General features: G+C 39.8%; 1 protein-coding gene across 2 annotated transcripts in view; it reads right to left on the reverse strand.

Annotated features, from left to right (window-relative positions):
- The window catches only part of Tmem135 (transmembrane protein 135), a 176,387-nt gene that overhangs the window by 89,261 nt on the left and 62,777 nt on the right, over positions 1-24,349 (reverse strand). The window contains exon 5 of one of the 2 annotated variants that reach the window (XM_048435236.3): positions 16,764-16,829. The exons of the other annotated variant lie outside the window; for it this stretch is intronic. Within the exon in view, the coding sequence (XP_048291193.3) occupies positions 16,764-16,829 (66 nt within the window). The remainder of the gene's footprint in view (positions 1-16,763; positions 16,830-24,349) is intronic. 2 annotated transcript variants of the gene reach the window in all.

Below are 24,349 nucleotides of genomic sequence, written 5' to 3' on the forward strand. Positions count from 1 at the left end.
CCACAGCTTACACTCCCAAACTTACAGTATACAGAAGGGGCCCAACAGCACAGAAGCAGCAAACAATAAACACACAAACAAGAGGGCACTGCGGTTTCCTCTTTTCCTCTTAAACTGTTAAAGCAACAACATGGAGGCAACACTGCTTCTACCTACTGTTACTGAGAAACGGGAGGCTGAGGAGATGGCTCAAAGTGTGTCATTTTCTGATGCCCAAGCCTAGGGACATCAGTCTGGATTGCCCACCATCAACTTAAATGCACAGTGGCCTCAGCACCCTACCTGTAAATATAAGATCTCAGGAGACAAATCAAGGGATCCTCGAAGCAGAATGGATAGGTAGACTAGAAAAAGAGAGGGAGCTCTGGTTTCAAAGAAGACATCCAACCTCATCCTCTATGTGCACACATGCATATATACTCATATTTGTGTATATAAATAAGCATGCATGCATATGCCTCTGTGTGTACATGTGTGCATGTACAGGTATATGCAGGTGTGCATGCATGCACAAGCATGCATACACACATACACAACCCCACATAAACACAGACCCCACATACACAACAAAATATTCACAAAATTGAAACGGGGGCATTTTGGGGTTAGACAGAAACATAGTGTCATGGAAACTCCCAGGAATTCACAATGACCCCAACTAAGACCCCAAGCAATAATGCAGAAGGTGCCTGAACTGGCCATTTACTGTAATCAGATTGGTGACTACCCTAATTGTCATGAGAGAATCTTTATCCAGTAACTGATGGAAGCAGATGCCGAGATCCACATCCAAGCACTGGGCTGAGCTCCAGGAGTCCTGCTGAAGAAAGGGAGGAGGGATTGTCGGAGCCAGGGAAGTCAAGATCATGACAGCAATCCCACAGAGATAGCTGGCCTGAGCTCCTGGGAGCTCACGGACTCTGGACTTAAGGAGACTGCATGGGATCATGGGACTGACCTAGACCCTCTGCATGTGCATGAGAGTTGTTTACCTTGGTCAGACTGTGAGGCTCCTGGCAATGAGAGCATGACCTGTCCCTGGCACACCTAGCTGACTTTGGGGAACCTGTTCCCTATGCTGGAGTACCTTGGCCGGCCTTGATACAGTGGGAGGAGTTTGGTCCTGCATCAATCTGATGTGCCATGCTGTGTGCAAGTACATCGGAGGCCTGTCCCTTTCTGAATGGAGAAGGAGGAGGCGTGGATGGGAAAGGGTTGGGAGTTGGTAGAGAGGGAAAAGAGAAAGGAAGGGAAACTGTGGTTGGTGTATAAAATAAACAAAATGAAATAAAAATAAATTAAGAATGTAAAGCCTTTGATTTGGATAAAAAAAAAACTCAGTAAGCAAGTTGTATGGAAAGACAATAAAGATTTCACATCAATACGGCCAAACAGCATTACATATGAAACTTTCCATTCAATTTTTTTATTTTCGGTGAATGCTTCCTAGGCCCTTTCTAACGCTCACCTAAAAATGCCAAGGTTTGTTATGGTGCCTTCTGGCAGACTCTCTACATCTCTTTAAGATGTATCGCCCTGATCTGAAAGGAACCAGTATTATAACATCCTCTAGAAATACAGAGCCAGGTGAAGGTAGACATCAGTAGTTCAAGATAATCAAAAACAGACAGGAGACCAAGAGTTACCAGCCAGGCCAATATAAGGAGACAGTGTCTCAAGGAAAAGAAAAGAAGAAAGAGAGAGGAAAGGAAGAAGAAAGAAATGAGAGGTAAACCATATGACTGTTTTCCTTAAAGGAACTACATAAAAATAATCTCCTTAATTGTGCTCAGATGTTAAAAGCCAAGTGCCCCAAACATCTCTTCCAATACTTTTAAATATTTCACTTTTTCCATTTTTACTTTATTAACAAGCAAATGCAGTGTGCACTGTGTACTTCTGGTTTTACACGTGCAGTCATGTCCGCCCGTCAGTCTCGGTGACAGTTCCCTGGGGCCCAGCTCCTTGGCTATCTTTTGTGACCAACCCTCCCCATCTCGTCTCTGAAACACACTGATCTGCTTGCCACATTAACAGTTTCTGTTTTGCAGGGTGCCATATAAATGAACCATATTAATTCTTGTGAGGTTCACTGAGTTCTGTGGATCTGTAACTGCGTGGCTTTCAGCAAAGTTGGGAGTTTTCAGCCACTATTTCTCCAATACTTCTGTGCAGCCGTCTTCACGTATGCCTTCTAAGTCAGACGGCTTTCCTCGGGGCTGCACGCGTCACTCAGTCTCTCCCCCTCTACTGTCCAGATGACAGTGTCCACTGGCCTTTCCCTGCACTCGCTCCTGGCACCCCCAGTCCAACACTGGACTCACATGCTCAGCTCCTAGTCACTTCAATAAGCGATTCTACTTTTTAATTATAAAGTTTCTATGAGGTTCTTACACTTTCTGAGAACTCTAGTCTCCCCAGTCATCTCAGAGAGCTACTTGGCTTCATGGCAGAATTATAAACACCATGTAAGGACCCTGTCTTATGATTCTAACACGAAGGTCATCACATGGATAGCATGTGCCAATTGGTCTAATCTGTGCAACAATGTATGATCTTCCTGGTCACTACCATGTCAAATTATGTTAGTCTACATCCTAGAGACTTCAAATACTGTGTTTTTACATTAAGAACTGGTTCACTACTGCTTTTGTTCTTAATGTCGTAGTTACTGTTACCGTAATCAAACAACTCAATCAGTTCAAAGAAAATGGCACAAACTATGCTAAGAGATTATGATTTAATGTCAGTTCATTCTCCAGTCCTATGCAGTGGTGTTCAATACAGCCTCACATGTGTCTGCTAAGGCCTAAGCTGAACAAGGGCCAGGGGAATCTGACCACATGTAAATTTCACACATGCTCAGTTCAGGGAGGAGTCTGGTACTTTACAGATTGATTTAAGACATCTTTTTATTCTACCTCCTTCTCTCTAGAATTTCTCCTATAGTTTGTCCCCCAGTCCCGGCCTGATTCTCTGTCTGCAGATGTTGCATTCAGTCTCCTCACACTCTCATGTGCTTCCGGAAACTACATTTCCCTCTTCAGCTTCTCAGAAAAAGAAAAGGAGGAACCAAGGAACAGAATAATCTTCCAGCGCCCTCTGAGTTATAGAAGTCCCTTCATCTAATCTCCCTTGTCAGCAAGAGAATTATATATTTCAGAATTTTTGATTCTTGTATTGCCACCAGGACCACCATTACAGAAGAATAGGCTGAAGATTAGGGTCCCCCAGGGTTCCATGAAAAGAGAAAAACAAAGTCCAAAATACAAAACAAAGATGGATCAGTAATTCCCCACCCTGGCATCTCCCGAGGGGCCATCTTTTCCAGTTCTCTGGCTGTGAACACAACTCCCAAGGGGCCATCCTTTCCAGTCTTCTGGCTGTGAACACAGAGGGGATTTCTCTTGCACACTTTACTCCTCTATCCATTGTGCAGAACAAGAAAAGGGGCCACGAGGAGTCAAAGCAGAGAGTTAAATGAGGGTGGGGCAGAAATTCACCAGCATTAGTGGCCCTCCAGCTTTGATGTCCCTCCTAATCCTTCCACTACTATTGAGTCTTCAGGGCTTCAAACAGTCACTTTCTGTACGCTGTCTGGGGATTTTAGCTGTAATCCGGAGGATAGAGAAGCATTGTGCTTGCTCTACCTTACAGATCACAACCACAAGGGCTCCAGAAATAAACCCTGACAATTACAGTCAATTGCTTCTTCACAACAGCACAAGGCAGTGAGTGGGGAGTGACAGGGGCCTTAACAAGCACTCTTAGTAAAGTTGGGGAGCTCACGCACTGGAGTCCCAGCAGTAGTAATAAATAGCGACGGTGCTAACAGTGAGCTTGCACTTTTGCTTCAAACAACATCCAAAATTAAACTCCAAATGGGTCACAGCCTAAATAGAAAAAAAGATAAAAATGTTTAGGAGGGAAAAAGAATACTGTGATCTTGCAGTAGGTAAAAATTTCTTGACAATGACATCAAAATATCATTTTATTTCTTAAATAAGAATTTAAGAAATAAAACTTTTGTCAAATTTTATTTCAAATCCCTTGTTTACTTTTAATGTCTTGTGCTGAAATAAAAATTCAAAATCCCCTCTTACAACTGAAGTGGATAAATCCAAGGGGGGGGGTCAATAAATGAACTGTGATGGGCATATCACAAAACACAGGCATGGCCAAGCACTAAAGGCCGAGCTTCTTCAGCCACTGGGAGACGCTCTAACCACAGTGACACAGCACTACACACCCCACGCACGAGAGACACCGGCAGCACTGAGGGCTGCTGTGCATGCCCACACACTTGGCCAAGTGGAAATGCAAAACAGCACACGCACCTTCTTTGTGAAGGTCACTCAGAAGACTGCTCCACTGAACGGCCGGCCCCATACCCATACATATATGGGTAACTCAATGGGTTATAAAATAAAGAAGATACAAAGGGAAGAAGGGGTTGGGAGCTGGGAAATATATCTGTTAGGAGTTAGAGAAAGTTTGGGGCGAATATGATTTAAATACATTGTATTATGAAATTCTCAAAAAATTACACTAGAATTGAAGAATCATTAAACTGCACACCTTCAAAGAAGGTAATTTCTATAGTATTATAATCAGTAATCCGTTTTAAAAATCTAATCAAGTTTCCAATTTACACAAGGCATTTAAAAAGTTGTGCTCATCACATTTCATCTTTCTATAATCTCACCGTGAACAGGTATTCAATACATGCGAGACTCAGTGCAAAATAACAATAAATGAAGTTTTACTACAAGAATACTCCGTTACATATGAAGAAGCTAGCACTGTTAAATGAGGTCACCAACTTCACACATGCAGAATGGACTATGCCCACATTTATATTTAGGGAAAAGAAGTAGCAAAAAGTGGTAAAGCGGTTTGACATGGAAAAGTCTGGGCTTAGACAAAGTCCTGCACATCCGTGTGGATCTTAAGAACTTCAAGACTAACTGAGATTGTTCTTGCCATGTTCAGACATTTGATGCTCTTACCATTCCCATGAGCTATATCAGAGGTAACATAAGCATATTGTGATTGTTTGAATCGGAATAGCCCCCAGAGACTTATATGAATACTTGGCTTACAGAGAGTGGCACTATTCAGAAGTGTGGCCTTGACGGAGGAAGTGTGTCTCTGTGGGGACAGGTTTTGAGGTCTCAGATGCTCAATCTAAGTCCCCTGTGGCATTCACTTCTGCTGCCTGCAGATCAAGATGTAGCTCCTTCTCTAGTACTGTGTCACCTGCCCTGTTGATAAGGAACTAAACTCTGAACTGTAAGTGAACCCCAATTAAATGTTTCACTATCTAAGAGTTGCCGTGGCCCTGGTGTATCTTCACAGCAACAGAAATTCTCACTAAGACAAATATATATAAATTAAAACCACAAACACATATATTTGGGGAATTTATATTCAGAAATTGTTGGTATATCATGTCAAGTAACAAACAAAAAAGGGGGAACATATTATCTGGGACTTTATGTTTGATTTTTAACCCAAGCTTCCTCTTTTGCTACCCACCTTTCACTCTCTCCCTGAAGTTGCCTCCCAGAAAAGAGACTGCCAATGTCTGCTCATCCTCCACACTCTCATGATCTCCCCAGTCAACTATAAGCTAACTTCCAGCTACTGTGCTGAGCCAGAGTCAGAGTCACCAGTCCAAGCCTCTTCAACATTGCTTCCTCAACTGAAGCTACCTACCCATAAGCTTAGATCTCATATACATCTAAGTCATGGGACGTCTGTACAGCTTCTTGTCTGAAATCAAGAGGACCTCTTTATCACTAAATCCACATCTCTTTTCTGACCTGCTCCCCTGGACCATATCACACACAACTTGCCACTTCACCTACTGAAGACAGAGGTAAGAATCAATTTACAAACATAATACACACACAAAACTGTGAAAATCCTATCTAAATAAACATGTATTTCTATAAGTCAAAAAGTTTAATTACTACTGTTGAACTCATACTAATATTAGGTGCAAAATTATCTCCTTTGTACAAAGTGTACAAAGGAAACTTTCCTCTGTATTCCCAAATAACTGAATCTTAAAACAAGGTCTGCATGCTTTAATGTTCACAACCATACTTACTTATACATGTATTCAAGTTTAGGTTTAGAGGGTGGCTGGCTCGGGGGAAGTAACCAGGACTAGCCTTACCCGTGTGGAAATAATTAGTCTCCTGGCCTAAAGCTGGTATTAGGATCAAAACAAGCTGATGTTATCTTAAGAATCCGTCCAGTTTCTGAGCAGTAAAACCTAACTATTTGATAATGGTCAGATACTGTTTTGGTTAAGGAAAAAAGTGTAAGACATTTACTTTTATGTTTAAATCAAAAACACAGTTTGGTTTAATTAGCAAATGGGGATATTTTATAAGGTAAGGATGAGTGAGGTCTCTGGCACACTTATAGCTTCAGCTTACTCAGACAGTCACAGCAGAAAGGTCACTGGAGTCCGGGAGTCCCAGAGAACCCGGTCAGATGTGGAGAAATTGGGGCAGGAAGCAGTGCTTCAGCACACCAAGGCACACGCACACAGACTTTAAATACCGTCTCTGTACGAACTGTGTCCCATCTTGTACTTCTCTGAGCCAATTATTGGAGTCTTCTAAATAAACTCAAATAAACTCTATGCATTTAAAGTAAGACAAGAAGTCACTGAATATAACTTGGTGAGCTATGAGTTATTTATAGTAGATCAAATGAAAAAATAAAATGTTTGACAAGAAAATTCAAGATCTGAAATTCAAGGTTTGACATAATTCTGACAGGTACCATACACTGTCCGGCAGGGGTGGTAAAACTGTGAGATTCTAACCACCTACCAAATATAAAATAGTTTGGAGAAGTAAAGAAAGCATCAGCACATTACTTTAGACAAGTCACCAAGGGAAGGCATCCAGCGTCTATATCCCGTGCAGACTGGTGACAAGACTTGTTTGGTTCTCTACATAACTAGCTAGAAACCCACACATTCACTGAGGCCTCCTCCAACACTCCAGCACCCAGACGTGATGACCAGCAGACTCCTCTGACCTCAAACTTCTGTTCTGTAATCAAGACGCACTTATTCCCAGTTAACTACAGAAAGGCGTCTGGGAATTCTCTGCATAGCGTCTCTTGGTCGTTATGAACAGGACCGAGACCACGACCTGTGCGTTTTCCAACTGTCCTTCTTTGGATCCTGTCAAAAAATATAACTTTAGGGGCTGGAGAGATGGCTCAGTGGTTAAGAGCATTGCCTGCTCTTCCAAAGGTCCTGAGTTCAATTCCCAGCAACCACATGGTGGCTCACAACCATCTGTAATGGGGTCTGGTGCCCTCTTCTGGCCTGCAGACATACACATGGACAGAATATTGTATACATAATAAATAAATATTTTTAAAAAATATAACTTTATTTTGCTAAAAGCTAATAAATCACTATAAAGCTCATCAAAAAAAATCATTTGGAAGTCAGCACAAAAGAAAAGAAGACCCACCATGAATAAGTTATTTGAGAACATTAAAAAGGTCAGAATTCCTGGTTTTAATTTTCTTTTCTTGGAAGATACAAGCACATGAGGGGAAACTAATAAAATTAAGGAAGAGAATATTTTCACCTTAGTGGACGTATATATGGCATCTTAATACTTTATTCCTATTTTATATAAATATGTACACACACACAAACACAGCCTGCATGGAAAGTCAGTCTCCCCCTCAATGGGACCTTTGACCAACCGTTTGCAGTCATCAGAAGAACCGGGTACTCGACAAGCAGTAACTTTACCCTCTTTTGTGCACAGCGTTCCTTACATGCCCGATTTCCTTACGACAAGCACTTCCTGACAAGCACTTCCTGAGGTGTTTATTACTTGTATAAGAACGAAGATATGATCAGCAGGATTTGGTTGAGTAATTATAGGAAGTTTGTAACTGAACACATATTGCATGTACCACAGCATATGCCAACCTAAACAGCATAACTTTCAAAGAAGTAGCTGACCATTCAAAAGGGAGCAGAGCACCACTGTTAGCATAGCCAAGGATCAAATCCTTAAACTCTGGCACTACCAACTCTCTACTTACACAGTGTGAAAACTGACCGCAAGACCTCCACGTGATTCAAAGAAAATGATGATGGTTTAGCATAGGACAAGTCTAACACGTGCAGTTCATTCCTGACGGTCATACTAGAATTTAGAGAAGCAACTATGCACTGCAATGGGTAAATGCCTTACATACACGTCATCTGATTTCTCACAGCTTGAGACTCAAGGCTTCCATCTTTATCCAGAGAGGACACTGAGAAGAAAGGTTCTACGTGACAAATTACAGGGTCAACTAGTGAACTATAGAAAATCCTAGAAGTATTGCTGTTGCTTTTGTTTGTAACGTAAAAGCACGAAGAACCTTACAAGCAAACAATGATTGTTCTGGGAGAGAAAGGAGAGGAGACGCTAGGTATCAGTGCAATGCCACAGGCTGCATTTGCCTGAGATGCTCTACAATAAATAACTGCTTCCAGTGATTGGCATTCTTCTGCCATCAAACCTCAAAGCCCTGTCTGTAATAATAACACTTGGTTACTTCTTTTGACTTTTGAGGTTTTGTCTTACACCAGTCATAATGGCTAAGATTAAGAAAACAACTAACGCTCCAAAGCTACACAGAGGAACCCTGTCTCCAAAAACCTGAGAAAAGGAAAGGAAAAAAGAAAACTACTGGGTGTTGGGAAGAGGGGCGTAAATGGAAACTTTTATAATTTAATAAAATTACTTTCAGAAAAAAAGAAAACTACTGACAACAAATGCTAGAGAGGATGGCAGGGAAGGGGAAGGCCTCATCCACTGCTAGTGAGGATGGGAACTGGTGCGGCCATGACGGAAATCAATGAGAATTCTCCAACAGCTAAAAATAGATCTGCCATTTCTCCCAGCTATACCACTCCTTGGCACAAACCCAAAGGATTCAATATCCTACTACAGAGATACTTGCTCAGCCATGTCCACTGTTTTTCACTGTGGGACAAAGATCTTGTACCCTGTAAAGATTTATCAGTTGTATGTTAATAAAATGCTGATTGGTCAGTAGCCAGGCAGGAAGTATATGTGGGGCAACCAAGCAGAAAGTGTAGGAGGGACAAGGAGAACAGGAGAATTCTGGGAAGAGAAAACAGTCAGTTTGCAGTTGTCATCCAGACACAGAGGAAGCAAGATGAAAATGTCTCGCTGATAAAAGGTACCAAGCCACGTGGCTAACACAGACAAGAATTACGGGCTAATGTAAGTTATAAGAGTTAATAAGAATCCTGAGCTAAGAGGCCAATCAGTTTATAATTAATGTAGACCTCTATGGGTTTCTTTGGAACTGAAAGACTGTGGGACTGGGCACGATAGAAACCTCTGTTAACAAATGGTGCCAATGAGGACAGCTAAAGCCATTTAAAACATGATAATTTGGAAAGGAATTCTAAACACAAAAGAACAGAGTTAAGCACAGCTTCTTGGTAGCAGCATTTTTGGGTGGGCTCTGTTTGTTAGAGGTAACTGTGTCTCATTTAAGAGAGACTTCCTGACTCAGCTTTAGCTGCAAAAACCTTGCAGCTCTTTTAACAGGTCCCACCACCAAACACTTAAATGGTGTTGATGAATAGCCAACATCATGCTTCTTGGAGATGGCAGGGACCTTAAAACTCCATAGAATTGTGGCAATAAACATGGCTCTGGCCAGAACCTCCCCCATGAAGCTAGACTCTCAGAAAGCTAAGGAATGGGGTGAATCCAACTGTCAAAGTCACAGCTTTAATCCCAGTCATACGCTTAGCAAATTAAAGACTCATGTGGTCAGAAAAAGAGAGATACAGTAAAGATAGGTTCAGATGAAAAAGAAAAACCTCTAAATAGTTTACAGTGTGTTTAAAAATACATGTAGGATTGGGAGAGAAAAGAAAAAAGACAAAGTCCGTAAAAAGAGAGTATTTATGTGTGGTGGCACACATGTTTAATCCCAGCACCTGGGAGGAAGAGGCAGGTGGATCTCTGTGAGCTCAAGGACATCCTGGGCTACAGAATGAGTTCCAGAGCAGTCAAAGATACACATAGAAACCCTGTCTCAAAAAACCAAAAATTAAAAAGAAAAATAAAAAATATAGTTTAAAATAAAGCCACGTAAAGATGGAAAATACACAGAGTCTGGATACTGTATGTTATTGTGCTGTCTTTAAATTGTTTGATGGCTGAGGAAGGAGCAAAAGTTGCTAAATCCGATATTAAAATCAGGCTCCTAGAAAATTACAAAGGACTAGTAAGTCATGCAGAATAACTCACATCTTAAAGCACTGTGATGCTCGTCTTGAATGATTTACATGACAGGATCTGAAATCACCTGAGAAGGGAGCCTCAAGAGGGACTGTGTAGAATAGGTTGGCCTGTGGGCACATCTGGGAATTTTCTTAAATGGATTAATTAAGTGGGCAGCACCATGTCACAGGCTGTGCAGCACACAAAATGAAAGGGGAAGAGAGAGCTGAACACTGGCATGAATGTATTAGCCACTCTCTCTCCCTGTCTGTGGGTGTCATACAACTATCCATTCAAGTTCTTGCTGTTTTTAACTTCTAGGAAACAGTGGACCAGAATCTGGAATCAGAAGCCAAAGAAATCCTTTCTTCTTAAGTTGCTCTTGCCAGGGCATTTATCACAGCCACGGGAAATGACAGTGAGACAAACTCCACCACAAATAGGTGTCGGGGCTAGACTCTCAAACATTTGTGAACACAGCAGCAAAGCATGCGCTGTGTTCTAGCTTACTCAGTGAAGCTTTAAAACACACTCTGTATTTTATTATATTATCTTACTCAAACTTTAAGTTCAAAAAAATAAAAAATGAAAGACATCTCAAGATGTTTCAGAGAAACAGTTATGCTATGAAATGAGTCAGCAATTAAAAATAATATGTATATACTAGACTAGCCCAACCTTACAATTTCTTAACTTCACAGTGATTCTCGTGCATGGGTAGGACTGGTGATCATACTTTACAGGACTAGGCAGACAGAACAGGTACCTCGTCCTACAAGCAGAAGACCCAGGACCTTAAACCTCATCTAATCCACACTCTCCAAACTCTGAAAACCAATTTGTAAGAAATTAAATATGTTACTCCATGCCAGGAAGAGAAGCTGGTTCATATATTCAAATGCAAGCTTTTCATGACAAGAGACTGCCTAGCCAGGAGAGCAACAGGGTACTAATTCCTGAAATATGCGCTCAACGGGGCATGTATATAGTCTATGTACAAGAAACCTATACAGAATCTACAAAGAGCATATATATATGTATGTGTGTGGATAGATAGATAGATAGATAGATAGATAGATAGATAGATAATTCTCAAGAAGATGTGAGGGTTTATTTTTTATCCTCAAAGTTCTCCTCAAAAACAATAGTGCTAAGTGACAAAATTGATAATTTTTCTTATAATTCATAATTGGTATCTAAAACATAAAACTTGTATATAATAAAGGGTGAGCTATGCAATGTTTCAATACTTGAATATGTTGTTTAATTTCTAAATCAGGTTAAATATTCTTCTTTTCTCATACATTTTTATGGTAATGACTTTCAAGATTCTTGAAGCATTTTTAAATATACAGCATATTACTGTCATCTACAGTCGCATTACTCTGCATTAGCACTTCAGAAACTCTCAGTTAAATGCAGTTTAGTCTCTATTTTGTTCAGACTGCCCCCGTTCCTCCCTTGTAACGATTCCCCTCCCCTCTAGTAACCATCATTCTATCTTTGTATGGTCAACTTTTTTAAGATCAAACATGAGCAAAACACACCTTCTGTGTCTGACAGTTCACTTAACAGGATCATCTCCAGTTCTATTCATATTGTCACAAATTAAAGGATTTCATTGATTATTCCTTGGTACATACATATGGACCACAGTTCCTTCATCCACTCAGCAGCTGGTGAGAACTCCTTAGGTGGACTCCATGTGATGGTCCTTACAAAGAGAGCTGCTGAAAGCATGCAGATGAGATGGACACGCCCCTTCAAGACGTGGATCTCATTTGCCCCGGCTGGATCTCAAGGAACAGAACTGCTGGGTCTTGGTATTTTTTTAAGGAGCCTCCAGAGTGTTTTCCATGGTGTTTATAGTGTGTAGGGTTCATTTCTACCGCATTTCCACTAGTACCCATCGCACATTTTCTAAGTCTTTGTTGCTTTTTTCCCTTCACTATGCTGCCCAAGTTGACGTGCTCTTTTGATTCTAAAGTTCCTTATGGATCCCAAGGGTTTCATAGTTTGAGGGCTTAAATAAAGTCTTTGGTCTACTTTTGTTTGGTTCTTCTAAGTGGTGAGAAACAGCAGACTAGTTTCATTTTCTGCAAAAGCATACCTAATTATTTCAGCATTCATTCTTAAAAGGCTGTCCTTTTCGCAATGTGTGTCCCTCACAGCCTTGTAAACAAACTGGCTATAGATTTGTGGATTTACTTCCAGGCTCTCCCTCCGGTGTTCTAGATATCTTTTTTATGTCCATATGTGCTGTTTGGATAGCTACAGCTTTGTGGCAGGATGGGTCAGTGGTTAAGAACACTGTCTGCTCTTCCAAAGGTCCTGAGTTCAGTTCCCAGCAATCACATGGTGGCTCACAACCATTTGTAATAAATCTGGTGTCCTCTTAAGGAAGAGACCTACCTGGTCAGTTGTCCTCATTAACTTAGACCATGAAACCCAGTATGAACAAGTTCAACAAAATCGCCATATATGAGCTGCCCATGCATACTTCAGCATTGCCAGGGCATAAATACCATTTCATTCATTTTGAAGTCAAATAGTACAATGTCTTCCGCTTTGTTCATTCCACTCAAGAAAGCTTTGGTGCTCAGAATTTTCTATGGTTCTAATGGTACTTTAGGGTTTTTTATTTTGTTTTGTTTGTTTTAATTTTCTGAAGAATGTTATTGGTATATGGGTAATTCATTAAATTTGTGGATTGCTTAGGGTAGCATGAATATTATAGTCATTTTAACAATATTGGTTCCTGAATACATCCATGTTAGTGCATCTGTGTCTTCACCCACTTTTCCCGATAACATTGTTTTGGTGTATAAAAGAGATTAGCGATAATGTCCCTAGACTATAGATAGACCCTCAACAAATGATACTTCAGCAAACATTCATCTCCCTCTCATATTCTCTCTGGATTCTCCATTTAAAGTTATGAGGCCCCGGTGGCTCTCCATCCTGCCTCTTTTCATCTTGTCTCTCTTACCTTTGGGCATCTTCACCTTCATGGCTGCTCAAGCATTGCATAAGGGCACAGTTTAAGATGCCTCTCCTTGGGTGCCTGAACTGGCCCTATCCTATAGTCATAATGATGAATATCTTGCATATCACCATAGAACCTTCATCTGGAGATAGATGGAGATAGAGACAGACACCCACATTGGAGCACTTAACTGAGCTCCCAAGGTCCTAATGAGGAGCAGAAGGAGGGAGAACATGAGCAAGCAAGTCAGGACCATGAGGGGTGCGTCCACCCACTAAGATAGTGGGGCTGATCTAATGGGAGATCACCAAGGCCAGCTGGACGGGGAGTGATGGAGCATGTGATCAAACCGGACTCTCTGAACGTGGCTGGCAGTGGAGGCTGACTAAGAAGCCAAGGACAATGGCACTGGGTTTTGATTCTACTGCATGGACAGTCTTTGTGGGAGCCTAGTCTGTTTGGATGCTCACCTTCCTGGACCTGAGGGAAACAGGGAGGACCTTGGACTTCCTATAGGGTAGGGAACCCTGACTGCTCCTTGGACTGGAGGAAGGAGGGGGAGTGGAGGGAGGGGAGGGAAGTGGGAGGAGGGAAGGAGGTGGAAATTTTCAATTAAAAAAAAAAGATGCCTCTCCTTGGCATATCACTAAGTGAACCCCACTGTGATTCAGATTACGGGTACTTGCAAACCACACACGTGCCTACGTCTGATTCTGAAATTTGTAATGGGTTCCTTTTGATCATTTTGCATGCTTGAATGTTCCTCCCTAAGAAGTGATTGCTAGGTTAGCACGAGTGTGCCCCAAGCGCAGGACTACTGCCCAACTTTGGTCACTGGCAGATGTCAGGTACCTGAAACAATGTCAGGCATACGGAGTGCTCAATAAATGCCTCCTACATGAAAGAGGGGAAATAATTCTTTCTCTTCATGAAACCCCTCCAATATTCCAAATGTATGCCAAAAAAGTACTTAAAAGTGGACGTTTTTAATTAAGTGAACATAAATAACTGATATTTTGAAAATTTAAACAGTGTAAAAATTAATGGAGCCACAATAGATTAATCAATTCAGTATCGTTATAGACAGTCACTTTGCTTGTGCCCTCTGTATGCTCAGTGGTCCTTATCATTTAATTAAGGACTGGATGTATGGTACCAGCTGACCAATAGAGATGAAGCATTAAACTGAAATGAGAATTTGAAATTCAAACTCTGTGTGGTAGCCAGTCATTTAAATGTGTCCTTTCAGAACTTTAACAATAATCCCATGAAGGCTGACCAGATGGTTCAGCAGGTAAGGCACTTCCTGTGCAAGCCTGATTCCCTTGAGTTCAGTCCCTAGAAAGAACAAACTCCACAAAGTTGGTCTCTGTCATTCACATGTTCCATGCATACGTGTTTGCTGCAACATACTGCACCCAGACACACACACAATAAATTCATGAAGCTTTAAAGATTTTAAAAATAATAATAAAATACCAATCCCTGCTTTATTTTATCTCATTTTTAAAAATAGATATTTTTTAAATATATAAATCTAAGAATGTAACCATCTTTAACAGAGTATGTTTTTCATCTAACAAACACAACTAAATGGCAGAATGCAGGAAGAATTATCAAAAGTTTCATTTTTGAGCTCATAACTACTTACTAATGTGAACAAACTCCACCATTCAAATAGACAAGCACATTGTTAAAAAGGCTGCTCAGAAAAATGATCCAATTTATAAGTTATAAAATTAAATCAAAAAGCTACTACAGACTTTACAAAGAATTCACCACAGTTGAATAATTCAATGAGCTAACACATTTGGAAGGAGTAAATACATTATTTTCTATTTATGTTAAGCCACATCTTTTTCTATACACAGGAAAAGTAATGATTTAGAATATATTTTTAAAAGTTTTAGAAATAATACAATTTTTAATATTCAGATAGGACCACTAGTGATTATAAGCTCTTGTTTGCACAAAGCAAATTATATGGGGCAAAGAATGGGTTTTAGAGACTGTGGTTCCAATACAAGCTCTCCTTCTTCCTTGCTATTTGATCCAAGGCAAAACACCTAGCTTCACTAACCCTCCATGTATCTGTAGTATCACCGATATAATCTCTCCCATATAGGGTTACCATGGAACTCTGGAAACATATGGTAGCACTCCTCTGCTCAAAAGGTCTTTTATACGCTAAAAGACACACTTCATTATCAGAGTTCCTACATACAAGAAACAAAGTGTGTCCTAATTGGCTTTAAGAACAGAAGGCCAGAGTGCTTCAGCACTTGGCCCAATGCTAATCCAGGCTGGTCATGTGCAGTGCTCCCAGTACGAAGGGAAGAGTGGCTGGAAATGAAGCAAATCAGTTCCTGCCCCTTCAGTAAGGCCATGTAGCCAGTATGTACTGACACACTCAAATGATTGCTTACAAAGCCTGTACTCTTCCAATAAAACAGAAAATAAAGCGCAAAAGTTGAATAGGTATACAGCAATTAATAAAATCTGAATTGCAGGATCAGGTTTTCTAGGCAGATAAATTTTCCTTTATCAAAACAGCACTACATCAATTTATTGTGGGTATGGGGGATAAATTGATACAGTGATTTGTCAATACACAATTAAATATTTAGAAATACATTGCCTTTCAAATGGTGTCATAGTTATGCCTAATCAGCAAATATACAAGCCAATCCAAATTATAATCATACAGGTATACAACAATTAACCCTGTCAGACAATTCCATTGTTAAAAACTGAGGCTAGTCAATTACAAGTGTTAAATCAAATAACAAAAGGCTTATCCCGTGATAGGAGACACTGCATTTCATCATTATGAAGCATTTACCAGGAGAACACAAAAAATCATAGCAACAAAATATTTCATTTGCCTGCAACCTAAACATGTCTAAGCGAGGAAGGAAATTAAGATAAAGACAAGGTAGCCATTAGGCTGCTAATGATTTTCGAGTGGAAATTTATTCCAGGTGACAAAATATTTTTACATGACAAGGACATTAAGGAACATCAAAACTTATATCCTACAAGCTAACTGAGCTAACTCAATAAGATGAAACAAACAGGCTTCTCCCTTCCCACTTTCTCTCTGCCAGTGAAAAAAAGATTACATACTTTCAATTTTATCCTAGGAAATAAAAAGGAAGCATAAATGCCAAAGATTTTTTTCACTGAAATGTCTATGTGCAAGCTATTACTGAAGAGCTGTCATTTTCTCTTGAAGTAAAAGAAGTTAGGAACCAGAGATTAAATGACTCAATGACTCATTTCCAACCTCAGCCCTGGTTCCAATAAGTACAGATGTCAATGGAGGTGCACACCCAAGTACAGTCAATGTTATGTTCATCAAGTATTGCCCTGTTACACAAAGCATCACAATATTATCATGGTAGATGCTGCAGACACTGCAAACCATTAATTAACAAGTAATAACTATATCAAGATTCTCATCTTACTTCTCCGTTTCTTAATGTTGTGATGGCTCCTCTTGCAACACCCATTCTAAATAGTGTTTCTGTGGCCTGTGAATACACAAAAAAAATTATAAATAACTAAATTTATGATATATACACAACTGTGTATCTCATCCAAAACTGTAAAATGCCAACACTATCACATGCCTAATATCTTCAAGAAAAAGTTTAAGACACAAAAAGAATGACAGGTTTCAAATGATCCCCAGAATGCAGTTTTCAGGCTTCTAAGGCTTCTAACTTTAAAGAGCTCATGGGAAATGTATCTAAAAGCTATTGACATGCTGGGTCCTTCTGGGCCAGCATTTCAAATATGTTCATTCAGGTAAGTTTAACCTTAGAAAAATTCAACATTTGCTTTCAATTTAGAGGTTCCTGGTTATTCTGAATGCCATTTTCCAATGAATTCATTCAAACCAATTATCTGCTCTAAAATACAAAGGGGAAGTATAGTGATTTAGAAATGTCAGTGATAACACCCCATCACTGATGTCTACAAGCTAGCAAAATTCAGAAAAGGACATTAAGAAAACAATTTCATTTACAAAGAAAAACAAAGTATCCACTATAAACAACCAAACGCTACTGGAAGAAAATTTAAGACACAGATAAATACAAAACCATCTTCTGTTTCCAGGTTTGGAAGACTTAGCATTAATGCATTAATACTATCCAAAGTGGTCTAGAGATTCATTCAGTCCCTACAAAATCCCAATAACTTTATTTTACAGAAAAAGCCTAAGACTCATATAAAAGTTTCTAACTAGTGGTAAGGGGAGAAAAACTGTAGACTGGCTCAGTTATAAATAGTTACAAAGTAAGTCTGAACAGAATCTCGTAAACATTAAATACTATTTTAAGCACAATTTGTGTTTTACTATGATGTGAACATCTTAACCAAATTCCTATCCTCTATTAGTGCAAAGCCCATAGTATTCACAACTGAATCAAAAAGAGCAAACAGGTGCATGATAGTGAATATCTACAATGTCAACGCTCAGAAGGCCGAGTCAAGAGTCTCAAAAAGCCAAAACAATGATAAAGATAGCAAAGTATATGAGCTAATGAAAACCTGCCTGTAGGTGTCCCTGCAAGAAAGGCGCAGCTTACTATTTATTTAAATCCTGTGCAATCATTTAACTCTCAAAAAAGTGATCTTATCATCAATGAGAAATTTTCAAAGCAATGACGATAATTTCATAATTTAACTTCCTTGCTGTGCATGGGAACAAAACTGTGGAATGTTATCCATGATAAAATGTTTGACCAAAAAGGAAAGGAAAGACACTGAGTTAGAGCTAAAAAGTCATAGATGAGAAAGAGGGGGAAATGGTCATGGTATTTTTTAAGATACACATATTGAGTTTTTAGTGGTCAGGTAGGAATTGGTAGCCATAGAGGAAGGAAGAACAGAGGGACGGAAAAGGAGAATGGGCAAGAATGAACCTAGAGAGGATGGAGTTACAAGGATACACAGTATACTACAGCTATAAACAACGCTCCCCCTCCTCCTCCTCCCCCAGGACTCTGCTTTATCCAATTCACTTGCTCCTCTTACCTCTCTGAACTAATAGAATAATCTTGTGAGAATGACTTTAAGACAGGAGGGACAGCATGTAATACATACAAAGGAAAAACAAGGAGATGAAAGAGAGGTGGCCAGAGGAATAAAGTCCAGCAAAGACTGGAAAACATGCTTCTTTGTTGTAATAAATCTAGAATTACAACAATAAAAAGGCAGACAGTTTAGAAGTGGTCAAGGCAAAGCAAGTCTACACAGGGGTATATGGGGAAATGGGTAAGACCCTCAATTGGACTTAACTGGTAAAGTATAGAATGCAAATGTAAACAAAAACTTTTTTTCCTGACACTGCTTAAATCCTTAGGGTTTCTATGCACAAGTCAACACAAGCATAGAGCTGGGAGGCCAAGGAACTGATGATGTTCAAGCATGGTCACGGAAAAATTTAAAAATTCAAATATTTTTAGGACAGTCTGCTAAGTTTTGAAAATGCAGCACAATCTGACTTGTGTAGTTCCTCAGCTACTCCAAAGTATACATCAATAAGTGCGCCGACAGATTTTACTGTGGCACATCAAACTAGCTGAAAGATCCACATACAAAGTGGTCATCACGGACATGCTTGCTTTATCCTCCTCTCAGTGACAGGCATGACACAGTGTGCCATACACCTTCCAGTTTCGGTTAAAGTCAGACCCAGTTCAGTAAGCTGACTTTCAGAGAGGAAACAGGGAAAGGCGGATGTAGAAGCAATCACTTGAGATAAAGTAAACACCGGTTTCTTAAAACCAGATCAAATTACTTTTAGGTCTCAGACCACAGATGAAGGGGGAGCTATCTAGGGAGAGATGATTTGAAGGAGGCATTTCTTCTCTGTCCCTGGTCTGATTTACCACCTCGTCCCACCCCCGTCTTCAGGACTCTGTGTCACCCTTGTTTCTACTGGAAAGCACTGGGGTGTGTGACTTTTCTGACCTCTCCTGAAGTGTTTTAAATGATTTGCACCTAAGCAAATGCTAACACATGTGGGAGGGGAAAGGCTGGGATAGAACTATCTCATAACAAACATCTCAAAAATGTCTCACTCCTAGGGCTTTCATTCCACCTAAGATGATTAATATTAAGCATTCTTTACCATTTCCTATGTGAGTGTGTGGGGTGGGTAGCTACAAATTCCTGTTTAAAAACATTATCAAGAAAGACTGCTTTTAAAGGCCAATGTTAGATAAGCAACCCAAGTCTCATAAAACAAAGATGTAATAAATTCTAAGTTAAAGACTGTACGTGTTCCTGTGTGTGAATGTGAGTGTGTCATAAACATTTCTAGAAATGCATAGTGAACAAAGGCAGTAGTGATCTCTGGGGATTTTCTTTATCCATGAAATTCTATTGTTTCTCCTGGTCCACAGAGCAGTCTCCATCCAGTGGGTGGGATATGTCCTAAGTCCCCAGAGGAGAGCTGAAATTACACAGAATCATGCCATATAATAAAGACATAAAATGCTTTCATAAATTTTTACGGAAAAGTACAATTTCTAAATTAGGCACAGTAAGAGATGAACAAAAATAACAACAGAAAAGTTAAACAATACTATCTACATATTATTTAAATCTTGAGTTATATATTTTCAAAATTTTCTTTTTAATGTTTTATGGTTTAATAGTTAAATTTAAACATTATCTTGGGTAAATTATTACAAATAATTCCATTTAGTAATTTGTGATGAATAACTGACCAAAAAGAAGAGCTAGGAACTATTTTGGAAGGGGCAAGTCCCTATGGGTCTTTGACTAGTTCCAATCGCTTCCAATACTCGAGCTTTTATCGTTTTTTCTGTAGGATGAATGACCTGAAGAACTCTCAACCCCGCCATTATTAGATGCTCTTAGTGGGTCTCCAATGACAAAAGTAACAGCTGTGAGACAGAAAAAAGGGCCACCTGTCCCTGTGCCAGGGGCTCTGGGCAAACTTTAAACACTAATAAGTACTGTTAAAATAAGTGTTAATAAACTCTTTAAATTCTTATTATAATAATTCTTTTTGACATTCATTTTCTTGCAAATATGTAAAGATGCTGTAAGATGGAACAATCTGATTTCCTAACTGGCAATTGTTAGACTCTGTTGCTACCCTACCTGCCTCTAAGCAAAACATCTGTCAATCAAACAGCTAGCTGGACTGTGGAAGGCCAGAACCACACAGGTTGCTTTTAGCATTCCACGGATGGCTTCAGGAAACTATGCAGTGAGAGCAGCTGGTTGCTGCAGATCCTCAGGGTAAAGCCTCGGACTGTCAAAAACAATTTATACGTCATTTTTGTTGTTGCTGTTGTTGTTGTCCCAAGCCTTGGTGAATTCTAGAGGACTCTGAAGACAGCTGAAGAAGGGGCAGGAAAATCAAGGAAACACTGGGTCAGGAACAGGGGAAATGTGGAAACAGACAGGACAGAAAGCTTAGCAGTGGGTTACAAATCTACATAGAGCCAGAAAAGAAAAATTACAGCACTTGGTCACTAGAAGAGCTCCAGAGAACCATCACGCCCTCGGGGCCAAGGGTCATAGAAGTTTCACACCAAGGAGATTTAGCACTGGTTCCTGTCAAGAACTAAGGAGTATGAGGCCTGCTAAAAGCAACCTTTAACAAGGACTGAGGAATTCCAACTACTTCATCCTACACAAGACTTGTAATACCAGAGGACAGCAGCTTTTGCTGCTCCTGACTGTGGATGTGATTTGTACAAAGGATGATGAAGGTGGTGGTGGTGGTGGTGGTGGTGGTGAAAGTGGAAGAAAAAAAATGGACTAAGGATGAACATCCCTTATCCAAAATGCTGAGAACCAAGTATTTTGAGATTTTTTTTTTAAATGGGGCAGAAGGGAGGTTGACCTTGAACTGTAGTCATTCCTTTACCCCCCAAGTACTGGATGATAGGCATGCACTACCCCGCCTGGAGTTGGGACTGTTCTTTACCCTTTGCCTTACGTTGGTGCTGCTGTAGTAGAAAGTTAAACATTAGTTCTCAAGTTGTTAGTCTCTGGCTGGAGAGAGGGCTCGGACATTAAAGCTAGGCACAACTAAAAATATCAGCTGCTAGTTTCTTTATTTTTTTATTTTAATTTTTTAACACTCTTTTTTCTTATTGATTTTTATTGAGTTCTACCCTTTTCTCTGCTCCCCTCCGTACCTCTCCCCTCCCCTTCAACCCTCTCCCAAGGTCCCTATGCTCCCAATTGACTCAGAAGATCTCTTTTTCTATTTCCCATGTAAATTAGATCCATGTATGTCTCTTTTAGGGTTCTCATTGTTGTCTAGGTTCTCTGGGATTGTGATTTGTAGGCTGGTTTTCTTTGCTTTGTGTTTAAAAACCACTTATGAGTGAGTACATATGATAATTGTCTTTCTGGGTCTGGATTATCTCATTCACTATGATGTTTTCTAGCTCCACCCATTTGCCCTGCAAATTTCAAGATGTCGTTATTTTTTCTGATGTGTAGTACTCCATTCTTCAGTAGAGGGGCATTTCGATGGTTTCCAGGTTCTGGCTATGACAAACAAAGCTGCTATGAACATAGTTGAGCACATGTCCATGTAGTACGATTGAGCATCCTTTGGGTATATACCCAAAAGTGGTATTGGTAGGTCTTGAGGAAGGTTGTTTCCTAAATTTTCTAAGAAAACACCACACTGATATCCAAAGGGGGTGTACCAGCTTGCACTCCCACCAGCAATGGAGAAGTGTTCCCTTTACCCCACAACCTCTCCAGCATAAGTTGTCATCAGTATTTTTGATCTCGGCCATTTTTACAGGTGTCAGATGGAATCTCAGAGTTGTTTTAATTGCATTTTTTCTGATGACAAAAGACGGTGAACATTTCCTTAAGTGTCTTTCAGTCATTTTAGATTCCTCTGTTGAGAGTTCTCTTTTTAGATCTGTACTCCATTTTTTTATTGGATTATTTGTTCTTTAGATGACCCATTTCTTGAGTTCTTTGTATATTTTGGAGATCAGTCCTCTATCTGATGTGGGGTTGGTGAAGATCGTTTCCCATTCTGTAGGCTGTCATTTTGTCTTGTTGACCTGACCATGTCCTTTGCTTTACAGAAGATTTGCAGTTAATTGCTTCTCTCAGTGTCTGTGCAGTTGTTGGTTTCAACAGGCACACACGCTGGACTGTTGGGCTTGCTGTGGCTCTGCGATCTAACAGTACTAACAGATGGGCAGAGGGCAAACATTCTGCCACTGATGCCTGACATCATGAGTTTGATTCCAGGAATCCACAGTAAAAGGAGAGAACTGACTTTTGAAAGTTGCCTACTAACTTCCATATGCATGCCACGGCACACATTCACCCCTGACATGAATGTGTGCACCTACACTCCCCCCCCCACACACACAATGGTGATGATGATAATGAGAACAATAATTTTCCTGAGTTAATATGAAATATAAGAATTTCCTGTTTATATTTGGGTCAAATGCCCAATATATCTTCATTTATGACTTTTAAAACTCAAGTCAACAAGTCAAATAGTGATGTTCGATGTCACACAGCCAACCACAATACCATGCAAAGATATACTAATTTATGCTTACATTCTGAGGAATGATGACAGGCAAGTACTGCAAGTCTTTACTTTCCATAATCAAACCATTATGTCTCTGCTGAAGCAGAAAACTTTGTATAGTGAAAGCACCATGAGTCAAAGAATACAATACACTTGACCATGAGTAGACATGGCAGGCAGCATCTGTTAGGTTGTGGGCCATGTCATGCACAACGCACAGTCTACATGTTTATATTCAGAAACTCATGAAAGGCAACACTAAAACTGCCAGAAATACCCTGCCTTCATTATGAATTGATTTATTTAAACTAAAAATTAAAGCAAATTTTTTAATTAAAAATAAATTTATTTAAATTAAAAACTCATTATGAATGAATTTTTGATCATTGAAAGCTTTCACTGCCTCCAATTTTTCACAACTCCCACGTTCAGCCACAGGTGAAGGATAATGACCACACCTTAAGAAGCTGAGCTCGGATGTCTATTGGGTAATCAGGAGAAATAAGTAGGGCGCACAACAGCAGTGCAATGGTAAACAAGCAAACTAGTGGAACCTACACTTGACAGCGACATTCCCTGCTCTTGTTCCTCAAGTTATCATTTGTCCAGCCAGAAATTTAAGAGTCATACCGAAATGTTCACCTCTCGACAACTTACCGCACTACATAGCCGCTGCTTGTTGAAGTTCTGTATGAGCAAGTGCTCATATACTGGTTGTTTGGGGGATGGTGGTTAGCCAGAGTGTGAATAAATATGTCCCAGTTGTATTACAGCAATTTCAAATGTTGAAAATATAATCTGTTGGTCTTTCATGTTAATGAAATCAACTTGTTCTTTTCAGACATCATAAATGTCATAATCTGTTTTCATTCAGAATACTGGGAATATGTGCTACATATGGAGACAATGGACTCAGCAGCAGTTCAAGGTCATGAGGAATGTTACTTCTGTTTGAGATGTGGGCTGGTGAGTTCTCCAGGAATGTAAATGATAAGCAGATGGTTCATTTCCAAACTGAGAGCAATCTGGCTCTAAGGAAGAGTGTACTTTTGTAAATACGTGTTCTGTCATGTTCTATTCAGTATGACATGACCTAATCATGTACCTTGTTATGTTCCTGTATGCTTTTAGCATAATTAAATGTATTAAAAGAAACACATATTTCCGCTATAAGGCTATCTTTTTACATAAATTGTCACAAGTGAACAAAATATTAGAACAAGCAAGGCTATAATCACTGAGACGTAGGGTTCTATTACTCAGTTATCTTTCAAAACAAGACCTCAGTCAATTATAGAACTGAATTTTTCAACCACTGAATAATATCAAATGGTGCAGTAATGTGGTCCAGTTCAGTTTCCAATTTGAGAGCATGAATAAAGATTACCTAAATGTGGTCTCTAATTTGTCACTTAAAATATTTTCGAAAGAATACAAATTCAGTACACACACCAACTGTTAGATGACTATTTAACAATC

Source organism: Myodes glareolus, chromosome 24 (assembly GCF_982192425.1).
Source record: "Myodes glareolus chromosome 24, mMyoGla1.1, whole genome shotgun sequence".
Lineage (NCBI taxonomy): Eukaryota > Metazoa > Chordata > Mammalia > Rodentia > Cricetidae > Myodes > Myodes glareolus.